We start from the raw sequence: 13,990 nt of genomic DNA on the forward strand, positions 1-13,990 counted from the left end.
ATGGGCCGCCAATTTCTGATTTCTACCCTCTCCCCCTTCTGCTTGTAAATGAGGGTGATGATGCCTTTTCTCATGGATTCTGACATGTTACCGGCCAGGAGCATACTCTCGTATACTTCCAGCAGGTCCGGGCCGACCCAGTCCCACAGGGCCGAGTACAACTCGACCGGTAAGCCGTCGCTCCCGGGAGTTTTACTCGCCTCGAAAGACTCGACGGCCTTTGTCAGCTCGTCCAGAGTTAGCGGCTTGTCCAGTCCCTCCCTCCTGCTGTCATCTAAGACCTCTGTGATAGATGACAGGAAGGACTGGGAGGCTCTGCTGTCTGTGGGCTTCGCGTCATACAGCTCAGCATAAAAGGATTTGCTGATCCTTAGTATGTCGGACTGCGAAGACGTTACCGAGCCATCTTCTTCCTTCAGGCTGCTGATAACAGAGCTCTCTCTGTGTACCTTTTGGAAGAAGTAACGCGAGCACGTCTCATCCTGCTCGATGGAGCGGACTCTGGACCGGAAGATGATCTTGGAGGCCTCCTTGGCAAAGAGCGAGGCCTGCTGGCTCTTCACCTCTTGGAGGTCCTCCTTGACCTCGACCCCCATTGACTGCAACCGGAGTAGATTTTGCATAATTTTCTGGAGTCGGGACAGTTCCCTTTGTCTCTCTCTCGCCTTCTGAACACCTTTGTGGATGAAGAGCCTCTTGATGTTCTCCTTAATCGCTTCCCACCAGTGCACTGGAGACTCAAAGAGGGGTTTCACGGTCCTCCAACCATTGTAATCCCTTTTGAGTTCCTCAACGTTCTCTGGGGTCAGCAGTGTCGCGTTGAGCTTTCACGTCCCTCTGCCAACCCGCTGGTCGTCCTGTAAGTGACAGTCGGCCAGTAAGAGGCAGTGGTCGGAGAAGAACACCGGCTTGACGTCGGTGGATCCGACCGTGACAGCACGGGAAACAAACAGGAAGTCAATCCTGGAACGGGCAGACCCGTCCGATCTTGACCATGTGTATCTGCGCTGCGCTCCGTCTGCAGGTTTGCTGAAGACGTCGTGCAGTTTGGCATCCTTAACTGTTTCTATGAGGAATCTGGACGTAGCGTCCAGTTTGCTGTCGTCACTGCCGGATCGTCCAGCCGCATCGATGATGCAGTTGAAGTCACCGCCTAGGATGACCGGCCTGGACGTCGCCAGCAGCAGTGGGAGCTGCTGGAAGACGGTCAGCCGCTCGCTGCGTTGTACCGGGGCGTACACGTTGATCAACCGGAGCGGAGCGTTGTTGTACATTACGTCTGCTACGAGGAGGCGGCCGCCCACCACCTCCTTAACTTCGGAGATGGTGAAGTTACCTCCCCGCAGCAGAATACCCAGGCCGGAGGAACGGCAGTCATTACCCCCCGACCAGATCGATGGCCCGTGGGACCACCATCGCGACCACTGCCTGTAGGTGCTGAGGTGTGGTATTCCACACTCCTGCAGAAACAGTAGGTCAGCTTTGACCTTGGCAAGGTAATCCAAGGTTGAAACACATCGCGTAGTCGATTTAATGCTACGCACATTAATGGAAGCAATTCTTACCCCCATTTTTTACTAAAAATTAGTTGTTGCTTCCCATACCATTTGTCCTCGCTAGTCCCAGTCCTTCCCCTTCGGGATGTTCCTGCATACCCATCGTATGCGCAAGCAGTTTCACGTTGGTTGGGCTCAGAAACCCCTCCTGATTTTTCATGCAGGGTTTGTGCCGCTCGGGTGACATCGGGGGGGTCTTGTAGGCAGAGAGGATTGGGTTGTCCTCAGCTGCTTCCATCTGTTCCTCCTCGAAAACATCACAGCTCCCGGTCTCCCGGAGCCCAGGTGCGCCAGACGTGTCTTTGCTCCCGGTGTCCCGGAGCTGAGATGCGTTGGCCACGTCGTTACGTGTGGGGAATTGGGGTTGGGGCACGCCGGGCCCATCACAGCTTCCAGTGCCCGGGGGCTGGGATGCTTTATCATCCATCTCGGAGTTCTGCCGCCTCTTTTGAAGGGGCTGTCGTTCCAGCATTTCCCCGTCCAGTGAAGAGGAGTTGTTGCAGTCTGATTCAGAAGAGAGCCTCCTCTTGCCACTGGTTTGGGTGGTGGCTTTGGGATGTTTTTTCTTTGTGGTTTTCCTCTGTCTGTGATGTGCTGCTCCTCATCAAAGAGAGCGAGAATGTTGAACTGCTGCAGGATGTAGGTCACATAAGAGATGCTTGAAAGCAGACACACACCATACAAACTGTTACTGGTGGCCACATAATAGCTGCACATTAAGTAAGTGAAAACTTTTGGTCATAAGTGTGCAGTCAATGGCATCCTACACTCGGGAATCCTGCAATGACTACAAACCCCCATCATTTCTTGCCCTTTCCTGAGGTCATGGGTAATGTGATGAATTCATTTGCCTGACAATAAGGAAAGATTTGCATTTATATAGTGTCTTCCATGACCTCAAAACATCCCAAAATGCTTTCCAGCTAATGAAATACTTTTGAATTGCAGCCATTGTTATGTGAAATGTGTTTTATAGAAAACATGGCAGCCAAATAGTGCAAAGCAAGCTCCCACAAACAGCAATGTGATAATGATGAGGTAATGTGTTTTTTAGTGATGTTGATTGAGGAATAAATATTGGCCAGGACACTGGGGATGACTCCCTGCTCTTCTTTGAAATAGTGCCATGGAATCTTTTGCGTCCACCTGAGGGGGCAAACGGGGTCTTGGTTTAACATCTCATCCAGAAGACAGCACCTCTGACTGTGCAGCACCCCCTCAGTACCACATTGAAGCATTAGTCCAGATTTTTTTGTGCTCAAGTCTCTGGAGTGGAACTTGCACCCACAACCTACTGATAAGCAGTCAGTGTCCATATGCAGCAGGACCTGGACAACATTCAGGCTTGGGCTGTTATGTGGCAAGAAACATTTGTTGCATACAAGTGTCAGGCAATTACCATCACTGAATCCCACACTGTCAACATCCTGGGGGTTACCATTGACCAGAAACGTAACTGGACCATTCATATAAATACTTGGCTTCAATGGCAGAACAGAGGCTGGGAATTCTGTGGCAAGTAACTCACTGCCTGACTCTGCAAAGCCTGTCCACCATCTACAAGATACAAGTCAGGAGTGTGATGGAATACTGTCCACTTGTCTGCATGGGTGCAGCTCCAACAACACTCAAGCAGCTTGACACTATCCAGGACAAAGCAGCCCACTTGATCGGCACCCCATCCACCACCTTAAACATTCACTCCCTCCACCACCGACACACAGTGGCAGCAGTGTGTACCATCTACAAGATGCACTGCAGCAACTCAACAAGCCTCCTTCGACAGCACCTTCAGAATCTGCGACCTCTACCACCTAAAAGGACACGGACAGCAGACGCATGGGAACACCACCACCTGCAAGTTTCCATCCAAGTTGCACATCATCCTGACTCAGAGCTTTATCATCATTTCTTCACTGTCGCTGGGTCAAAAACCTGGAACTCTCTTCCTAACAGCGCTGTAGGTGCACCTGCACCAGACGAACTGCAGCAGTTCAAGAAGGCAGCTCACCACCACCTTCTCAAGGTCAATTAGGGATGGGAAACAAATGCTGACCTTGCCAGCAATGCTCACAACCCATGAAAGAATAAAAAAAAGCGGCATGTCTGTTGTCTGCTTTATGTAAGAATGCACTGCAGCCTGAATTGCATGCATCTCCAGTTGCAGCCTGAAATGACTGTGATGCAATGTAATTGCAGACTGTGATCACCTTAACTGCTACAGGCAATGCAACGCTAGCTATTTTAGTGGGCTCCAGCTCTTGCTGGAGTATTCTGCAGGTACCTGAAATGGCCTCCCATGCAAAGTGGAAACTCCTTTTACAAAGCTGAAGTTCAGAGTCTGGGTCTGATGATCCTCGAAGCTTGTTTAAGGGTGGTCCTATTTTTTCTGCTGCTGCTCCTATTCTTTCTTTTCTTGCAGCCACTACTGAATGGCCAATATCTTTTTCGACCTTCAGTAAAACAAATACTTCTCTCTGAAAAGAAATGCCAAAAATGCACAGTTTCAGGAAACCAATTTCTTACAAATGCTCCTTCAACTCTCCAGGTATATACCAATGATCTGAGAGCTAGCAGGTGAATGACTCGTTGAATAGCATTGGCCATTTCTGGCCTGTACTGGCCCAGCACTGAGTATTCACCTCTGTAAAGTTAATGCTAATGGCAGTGGGATCTTAACGTCCATTTGATGTGATAGGACCACAATGATGAGGCTCCCGCCTGTTTCAGGTGGGACTTCTGGCTGTCTATGCCAATCAGAATGGCAGCAGGTAGAATGGCAATGGGAACAGGGTTGGAAGTTCTGCACCCCATTTTCTTTGTGCTACCACCCCATTCCTGCTCAAAAACAATAAAAAATCAGCCTTGTGGGCTGATTTTCTTGTTTGAGATCAGAGGGAGTACATTAAAACCAAATGACATTTGTATCGCATTACCCATGCACGAGGAACAATTTGGATAGTATTATTCTTCAGATAAATAAATTCCTTTGATTTTAAACAAAGCTAAGTTTCTGAGATGACGGGAAATCTTTTGAGTTGAGCAGTTATCTTTTTATCCAAAGTTATTCCAATTATATAGAAGCAGGAGAATATTGTGGCCTTTAACTTTCATAGAAGCAAGTCCAAGAAATTGATTCCTTTAGCTTTTAATCCAAGTCCTCATATCAGATTATTTTCTCATATAAATTTCATTACCTACAGCTGCATGGGGAGGTCTGCCAATGCCACTGAATGGGGGGGAATTGAATTTGTTAAATAGTGAAGATCTGCCTATTAAGTTTGAATGGAACAGAAGAAATAAAATAATTAGTGTTGAAAAGAGCAAATCTGTAGGTGTGTGGAGTTTAAAAGGCTATTTGGACATGCTGAGCTGCTGAAAGATTTCTGTCTTTAAAGAAAAATACTGCTTAGTATTTTCACCACTGCATGATCAAAATAAGGACTACAAATTAGTTCATGCTCATTGAAGCTACATGGCTTCATGCAGAGAGCTGTCTTTGGGAATGTTATAATGAGCAGAGAAGGTCACCAGCATGTGACACCATTTTTCAGAGTTCCTCAGGAATAATGCAAATTTCCTGTCCAAACAGTTTAACAACAGAGAGTACCCTTCTGCCACAGAGTGGCACAGAGCAAGTGTTTGCATCCTGGCATAGGCATGAAGGGTTTGTGACACAAACTGTGACACAGTTATTGTTGTGCTGTGTCTACCCATTTAATGTTTGGAAACTACCACAGTGGGTGCACTGAGGATGCATGCTGGGTGAAAAATAGGGCAGGACAATGCGTTCTACATCCCACTGAAAGTTCTTTTTCTTTCAATCTGTCTAAGCCACAGACACAACATTAGACTGTCAGTCTAACAGATCTTCAAGAGAATATTTTAAATTAAAAAATCATCTTGCCTGTCTCAGGAGGGACTCCAAATGCAAAATATTTTCAAGGTGTTTTGGAGAAATGAAAATCACACTTATGGGAAGAACCAGAATTCAACTGATAGCAGAAAAATCGTATCTCTGGCATTTGACTAAAAATTGTAGTCAGCCAGACATTGAAATAAATATCTAAAAATGGTGGGTAGCATTGGTGGTGAAACACTGGGAGAGAAATTGGACTTGCGCTCAAAATGTTTCCTTGCGCCGGTCCATGTCAACACAGAACATGAGCCAAATTTGGCATCATTTAAATAGATGCTGCAAGCTGTAGCCACCAAATTTTGACCAACTTGGTTGCTGAGCTGGCCCAAAGGAATGTCCTGGAGTGCAGTTGAAATACAAAGCCAAGGGGACATGAGACAGAGCCAGTAGTGGCCCATGTTATTCTTGTGGAACAAATAGAATCACTCCTGTGCTTTTTGACTCCTCAAAAATATAATTCTAAAGAAGTTTGCACCTGTTTTTGGAGCAGCTTCCAGATGTCTCTTTAAGGCTCTAAGACCAGGTACAACTGAGCAGAGCTGGCATGAGGCAGGCTTCATCTTTTTGTACCTGAATCTTTATATTGGGATCCTTCAACTGGTGTAAGATCCTGATTTGCATGTAAAACTGCCTTACATCTGCTTCAGGCAGACAGCTTGCCCATTACAGGCTTGTTTAAATTTGGCACCAGGTAGGCCTTAGAGTCATAGCAATTTATGGCACAGAAGGAGGCCGTTCGGCCCATTGTGTCCGTGCTGGCTGAAAAAGATCTATCCAGCCTAATACCACTTTCCAGATTTTGGTCCATAGCCCTGTAGGTTACAACACATCAAGTGCATATTCAAGTGCTTTTTAAATGTGATGAGGGTTTCTGCCTCCAACACCGTTACAGGCAGTGAATTCTGGACCCGATGACCCTTTGGGTAAAAATAATTCTCCACAATTCCCTCTAATCCTTCTAACAATTATTTTAATCTATATTCCCTGGTTATTGCCCACTCTGCTAAGGAAAATAGGTCTCTCCTATCCACTCTATCTAGGCCCCCCATAATTTTATATACCTCAATTAAATCTCCCTTCAGCCTTCCTTGTCCTAAAAAAAAACACTAGCCTATCCAATCTTTCCTCATAGCTAAAACTTTCCATTCTTGGCAGCAACTTCATAAATCTCCTCTGTACTATCTCTAGTTTGATCACATCCTTCCTATAATGTGATAGCCAGAGCTGTACGCAGTACTTTAGCTGTGGCCTAACTAGTGTTTTATACAGTTCTCGCATAACCTCCCTGCTGTTATATTCTATGCCTTGACTACTAAAGAAAAGTAACCACCTTATTTATCTGTCCTACTACCTTCAGGGATCTGTGGACATGCACTCCAAGGTCCTTTTGTTTCTCTACATTTCTCAATATCCTACCATTTATTGTGTATTCCCTTGCCTTGTTTGACTTCCCCAAATGGATTCGTTCACACCTCTCCAGTGTGAATTCTATTTACTACTTTTCTGCCCACCTCACTAGTCCATTGACATTTTCTTGCAGTCTACAGCTTTCTTCCTCACTAACAACCACAAAACCAATTTTTGTGAGAGCGGCAAACTTCTTAATCATACCCCCTACATTTAAGTCTAAATCATTGATATATATCACAAAAGGTGAGGGATCTAGTACTGAGCTCTGTGGAACCTTTCTGGAAACAACCTTCTAGTCACAAAAACACTCATTGACCACTACCGTTTGCAGGGCTACGGGGAGAAGGCTGGGGAGTGGCACTAGGTAAGTTGCTCTTTTGGAGAGCCAGTGCAGACACAATGGGCTGAATGGCCTCCTTCTGTGCATAACAATTCTGTGATTCTTTGATTGCTTCTTGCCACTGAGCTAATTTTGGATCCAACTTGCCACTTTCCCTTGGATCCCGTGGGCTTTTACTTTTCTGACCAGTCTGCAATGTAAGACCTTATCAAAAGCCTTGTTAAAATCCATGGAGACAACATCAAACACACTACCCTCAATCACCCTCCTTGATACCTCCTTAAAAATGCCTTGGACATCAATGAGGCAGCAGAGATGCAAAATGGGTGGCCATGGGTTGAATTTCTTCCCCAGTAATTATAATATTGGTTGTGTTTGAGGGTTAAACTTAGACTGTGTTTTAATTCTTGCATCGTATTGCAACAAATGGACAATACTCTTGTATTGTTACCTATAACCAAGTGAATCTGTGAATGTGGGCTCGTGTACTTTGAAAGGGACATAATATTGTATTAAGAATACATTTATTGCACTCCTTATTTACTTTAATGATGAATTTTTAGTAGAACCACATCACTGCATCTGGGGGTGGTGGTGTAGTCGTAATGTTACTGAACTAGTAATCCGGCAGCTCTGACTAACTCTCTGGGAATGTGAGTTCAAATCTCATCACAGCATCTGGACTTAAAAGCTAGTCTCAGTAATAGTGACCATGAAATTACCAGATGGTTGCAAAAACCCATCTGGTTCACTTCTGTCCTTTAGGGAAGAAAGTCTGCCGTCCTTACCTGGTCTGGCCTACATGTGACTCCAGACCCACAGGAATGTTATTCATTTTTAACTGCCCTCTCTTTGAAAAAGATGAAACAGTTTTGTATTTAATATGTGAAATCTTTTGCAATCGTAATGGCCTCTGTTTTTAATTACAACTTCTTTGATAGATTCAATATAAAACGATATATAACATTGTGGTCTTTTTAAAGACAGAAGGGCCAATATTCTTGTCCTTAATACCTTGTGTGCACCAAATCATGCAATGTTAGGGACAAATAATTGGAGCAGACAACAGTAATATTGGCCCGTTTATTTAGGGGAGGGAGCGGGGCAACTGTCAGCAGTCGAGAAACCAGAAACACCAGGAAGGCAGAGGTCCTGCCAACTTTAATGGAAAGACATCATCAGAGCTTTTTTAAATTCCGTTTCCTGCCTGGCAGCTGGCCAGGTTGAGAGACTGGCTGGTTGCTGGGTGCGGAAATATGCGGAACAAAGGAATTGTGAAGATTGGGGATCAGTGGTGTGGTGGGGTGGCAGGGGTTGGTGGCTGGCTGCTCAGAGTATGGTAATGATGAGGGAAGGAGGAAGAGATTGGGAGGGAGAGTTTGATTGCGGAAGGAGGGAGAGTTCTGATTGCAGGGGATCAGAGTTCCAATTATGGGGTTGGGGGAGAATTAAAATTGTGGGGGGGGGAGAGTTCTGATCACAGGGGGTGTTGTGTTATTGTTTTCTTCAGAAATAAGGTACCAAACAATCTTGAGCTAAATCGTAGTTAAATACTGGGTTCTTTATTGTGAAGTAACAAGTTTACAAGAGAGCTCTATCATGCACGTGTGACTAGGTGACCAACACGACTCCAACTGCTCTATCACATGGAATCATAGAATCATAGAAAGTTTACGGCACAGAAGGAGTCCACTTGGTCCATTGTGTCTGCACCAGCCAAAAAACGAGCCACCCAGCCCAATCGCACCTTCCAGCATTTGGTCCGTAGCCCTGCAGATTACGGCACTTGAGGTACATATCCAGACTCTCTCTGAATGAGTTGAGAGTATCTGCCTCAACTACCCTTTCGGGCAGTGAGTTCTAGACCCCCACCACCCTCTGGGTGAAAAAGTTTTTCCTCATCTCCCCTCTCATTTTTCTACCAATCACTTTAAATCTATGACCCTCGTCATTGACCTCTCTGCTAAGGTGAATAGACATTTCACCTCCACTCTATCCAGGCCCCTCAAAATTTTGTACATTTCTATCCGATTTCCCCTCAGCCTTCTCTGTTCCAAGGAGAACAACCCCAGCCTATCCAATCTTTCCTCACAGCTGTATTTTTCCAGTCCTGGCAACATCCTTGTAAATCTCCTCTGTACCCTCTCTAGTGCAATTACATCCTTTCTGTAATGAAGTGACCTGAACTGCACACAGTACTCAAGCTGTGGCCTAACCAATGTTGGTTGACATCACTTCCTGTGATGATGTATGAAGTACTCAAACTGTTAAAGTGATATCACAACAGGGGTGGAGTTCCGATCATGGGGGAGGGGGAGAGTTTCCATCGGGGGGTGGGGGGAAGACTTCTGATTTTGTTGGTGGGGGAAGAGTTCTGATTGCAAGGGGATGTCCTGATCGTGGTGGGGGAGAGATTTGATCATGGGGGGAGAGTTCCAATCACCGGGGGAGTGTTAACATCGCATGGTGAGAATTCCGATTGTGGGGTGAGAGTTCCGATCACCGGGGGAGAGTTTCAATCGGAGAGGGAGAGTTCTGACTGTGGGGGGCAGACTTCTGATTGTGGGGAGGGAGGCAGCTCGAGAGGAGGGAGGCAGAACTTGGCAAGTTGGCTTGAGGGGCTGGGGGGAAGCACTCCTGCTCCTCCTTGTCCACAAGGGGTATTGGAAAAGCAGTTACCTGCTAGATCTAGCAGCTCCCACCTCCATTTACCTGCCGGGTTTCTTGAACCTGGGAAACATGGCCCACAGCTGTTAAATTTAAAAGGCTGCCAAAATCTGAGGAATGAAGCCTTATTAACATCACTGGCCACTTCTCCAGATTGAGCTAGTATGACAACCCCCAAAGCCCCCTTGGTTATAGTCGGTGCATTTTCGGTGGCTTGACAGTCGTGTTTCACATTTTTACCAAATCACCCTTCCTGCCAGTCATGGGCAGTTTAAAATTCCCCTTGTTGGGCCTATGACCATGAAACAGGTGGGAGCATTCAAATCCCATGCAATTGATGTGGAAGTGAGATAATAACACATCTTACATTATTATCCAAGGACTCCACTTGGTGGATACAAGGAATGACGAACTGGGCAATAGATGTTTCAAGGCTATTCTATGCCTTGTGATTTGACTAGCAGCAGCTGAAAACCTTTATTTAGGTTAGGGATCCATGGAACAAAATTTTTGGTCCATCAGGGCTGCACTGTGGGAGTGATACAACAATCAGAAAGAGCAGCCACTGGTGCTAAAATCAGTCACCTTTACTTCACAAATTGCTGTCCTGCATGCAACATCCTGCCTTTACTCTGAGCAAGTGTCACCTGGTACTTGGCCATCATGCTTAATGAGCTGAACCTATAAAAACGATAGGCTTCAGCAGAGACAAAAACTGCACTTAGGTTGGGGAGGATGGGAGAGGAAAATCAGCTCCCAAATCTTATCCCCATTTTAAACTTTCATAATTATTTTAATGAACTTAATGGGGCCAATTTTGCTCCTCCCAATACTTGGTGGCAATCAGACGCATGAGGAGTGTGCTCAACCTGACGTGATCCGAATCTGCCTGCATTATTGGATTCAAGCAATTTAAGTAGGCCATATATTCCTCCCATGCAGCTCATCCCCAGACTAGGGCAAATGCCTGGAAGTGAGGAAGGAAAGTCAGTGGCTGAGAGAATATGGTAATAGTAATGGCAGATGGCTATAGGACCTTTTGACTGCTGTCTAATAACAGCAACTAGAAGGCTATCTGATCTGAAGGTGGTGTCCAGTATCTGAAATAAATATTTTTTTCTTTTCCTATCTGCATCTTCTTGCAGCTTGCTTATGCTCAGATCATCTGATCTGACAGTGCAAGGGGTCATGATGTAAGGCCTGGTGGTGCTCGGCAACGTATTGGTTGTTCACATGGTGTTGTCAGAACAATATGAGGTGGGACGCATCATTAGGTTCCTCCTCATCATTTGCTGATGATTAATTTCAAACACCCTATTCCCCCTGGGAGGCAACCTCAGAAATACTCCAGCAATGCAAAGGGGGCATCACAGGTCTTGTGCTTTGCACCTGGGGAATAAGCGTTCCTGGGGCTGGTGTAAATACTGAACAGATGAGTAAAAAACATTAACATAGCTTTAAGAAACTGATGTACAGGCTTTTCCATTGCCATGATTAAGGATTGTTAAAAATTGGATGAAAACTGATTCCCACAGTTCTTCTTTCTGTAAACATGTCAGTAATTTTACTTCAAAATAATATTCTGCTTAAGTTCACCTCACATTGATAAAATTGTCAGCACTTTACTTAGAAGGCAGCCCTGCTGAAATAATTGACCTTCCTATCAATTATTGATAAAGTGCATGATAATGAACCTGCAATGTAAAAATTCATTTGCACTTAAAATTCTTATCCATTTTTATTCCAGCTGAAAAGCTTCTGAAAACGGGGCAAAATTGGAATGCAGTCACGAACTGGATTTCAGTTAGAGCTGATGCGAAAACAGCTGCAGCAGCAGGAGAGATGGGACAATGCATGGCAACACCAGAGCACTTCCCAATACGTCCAGGAGCATTTTCCAGTCTTGTCCACAACTCATGCATTCCAGGACCTCTTCCCAATAGAGACTTGGAAACCAGTACCACTACCGGAGAATATTTTTAAGGTAGTACAGAACTCTAGTGAAAGCTTTCTAAGATCTATAATTTGGTTCTTGATGATGTTTATTGTTTTTTAAATTGTTACTTGTGATATGATTTGTCCTGCTTAAACTGTCCTAATCCTGAAGAAAGTTACTGATAACAATGTGAAATACATCTAAATTCTTGCTTACAGTCGACAAGAAATTTTATTTACATCTTAAATAACTCATATTCAATGGTGGATTCATTTTTTTTGGATGCTCAGTTAAAACTTTAGACTGTTAAATAAATTTCCATCTCCTGGATTGTCATTTTTAGAGGTATCAGCAAGTACTGTGATGCTGAAACAAATTCTGTTGTAGCAAAAAAGCTATTCAAATGTCAGAAGAGGTTTCTACTATAAGATCATGCCTATACAAGTAAATCTTCAGTTAAAAAATACTTATATTCGTCCTGTGTTCTTCCTGCATCTGCATTATCCTATTTTTATCCCACTATCAGGAGACCAATTATGCCAGGGGCTCATGAAGTTCGGGAAGGGGTGGAGAGAGATGCAATTTCTCTATTTAAAAGGATCATGTGGTTAACGGGTTTAGCACATTACACATAACATTACAAATATCATATTGGAATACTTTGTGATGCGACTGATTGTATGTGTAGCAGACTTGGGAGCAATAGGTGACTGGGATTTTTCTCTTGTCATGTCTGGGTCTGTTGTAGACTAATTAATAGAGGTTGATTGTTATGATTACTCCATTACCTTGGTATCATGCGACTACCAGGATGGTCGATGCTGAATTACATGGATCTTGGTCTTTTTTCATCTAGCAATTCCTATGTTCCTATGTTAGCAGGCTCTTGGAAGAGGGCCTGAAATGACTGGAGCTAAAGAAGGAAATTAACTTTTCGGAGGCTGATGTGGAAAGATGCTGGTACAAATATGAGAACGGAGGGATGCCTGGTAGGAAAACCAGGGAAGAAACCATCAGATACAACAGTATGGGCCATATGGAGGGAGGTGGCTGTGAGTGGGACCTCCAGCTGGCTGTGAGTGAGACCTCCAATAATTCAAGGGCCTCCTTGCTGTATCAGTACAAGCTGAATGAACTCATGAAGTAAGCTCAGGTAAGAGTATTTTCAGATGAATACCAGGGCAGATAACAACTACAGATACAATCTGCATGCAGATTCCTGGGGCTATATGATTTATTGTCAAAGGAATATATGGTTACTCTGCATGCAGGGGACTGGAATACGAAGGGGCAGAAGATTATACAGTTGTATAAAGCTCTGATTGTATGGCATCTGGAGTACTGCATTCAGTTCTGGACACTGCACCTCCAGAAGGATATTCAGGCCTTGCAAGGGGTGCAGTGCAGATTCATCAGAATGATACCAGGGCTAAAAACGTTAAATTATGAGGACGGGTTGCATAAACTAGGTTTGCATTCCCTTAAGTATAGAAGAGTAAGGGATGATCTAATTGATACGTTTAAGGTGTTTAGAGAATTTGATAGGGTAGATAGAGAAAAACTATTTTCTCTGGTGGGGTATTCCAGAACAAAGTGGCATAAAACTTAAAATTAGAGCCAGACAGTTCAGGGGTGCAGAAAGCACATCTTCATGCAAAAGGTGGTGGAAATCGGGAATTCTCCTTCAAAAAGCTGTCGAGGCAAGGTCAATTAGAAATTTCAAAACTGAAATTGATGTACTTTTGTTCGGTAAAGGTATTAACGGAAATGGAACCTTGACCTACTTGAATGGCAGACAGGCTTGAGGGGCTGAATGGCCAACTCCTTTTCTTACGCATTCAAGTGAAAAATGGAACAAAAAAAGAGTTCTGCACAAAACAAAGATTCAATTGAAATCTCAAAGTATTTCAAGTATTTTGCTGCATGCTGCTTTACTTGTGCCAAGTTTGTAAAGAATGTTTTAACTTGTTTGGTAGCTGCTTTCATAATTGGCTGAATTTGTGATGGCAATATTATAAATGCTATGAAGCCATGATTCACATACCAAGGCTGATAGCATAGTACACCTGCGGTTAATAGGAATGAACCCTAGAGAAGGATGCCACGTAGTAACGACTTGACTGCTGTTCATTCCCTAATTTAATTAATGTCTTTGCATGCTT

The 13,990-nt window shown here is 44.4% G+C and overlaps 1 protein-coding gene across 4 annotated transcripts in view; it reads left to right on the forward strand.

Annotated features, from left to right (window-relative positions):
- LOC137379560 (transcription factor EC-like) overlaps positions 1-13,990 on the forward strand; it is a 203,893-nt gene that overhangs the window by 40,093 nt on the left and 149,810 nt on the right. For all 4 annotated transcript variants that reach the window (XM_068050556.1, XM_068050558.1, XM_068050561.1 and 1 more), the window contains one exon: positions 11,640-11,876. In XM_068050556.1, coding sequence (XP_067906657.1) covers positions 11,673-11,876 — 204 coding nt within the window. In that variant the 5' untranslated portion in view covers positions 11,640-11,672. The remainder of the gene's footprint in view (positions 1-11,639; positions 11,877-13,990) is intronic.

Source organism: Heterodontus francisci, chromosome 18, assembly GCF_036365525.1.
Source record: "Heterodontus francisci isolate sHetFra1 chromosome 18, sHetFra1.hap1, whole genome shotgun sequence".
In the NCBI taxonomy this organism is placed as follows: Eukaryota; Metazoa; Chordata; class Chondrichthyes; order Heterodontiformes; family Heterodontidae; genus Heterodontus; species Heterodontus francisci.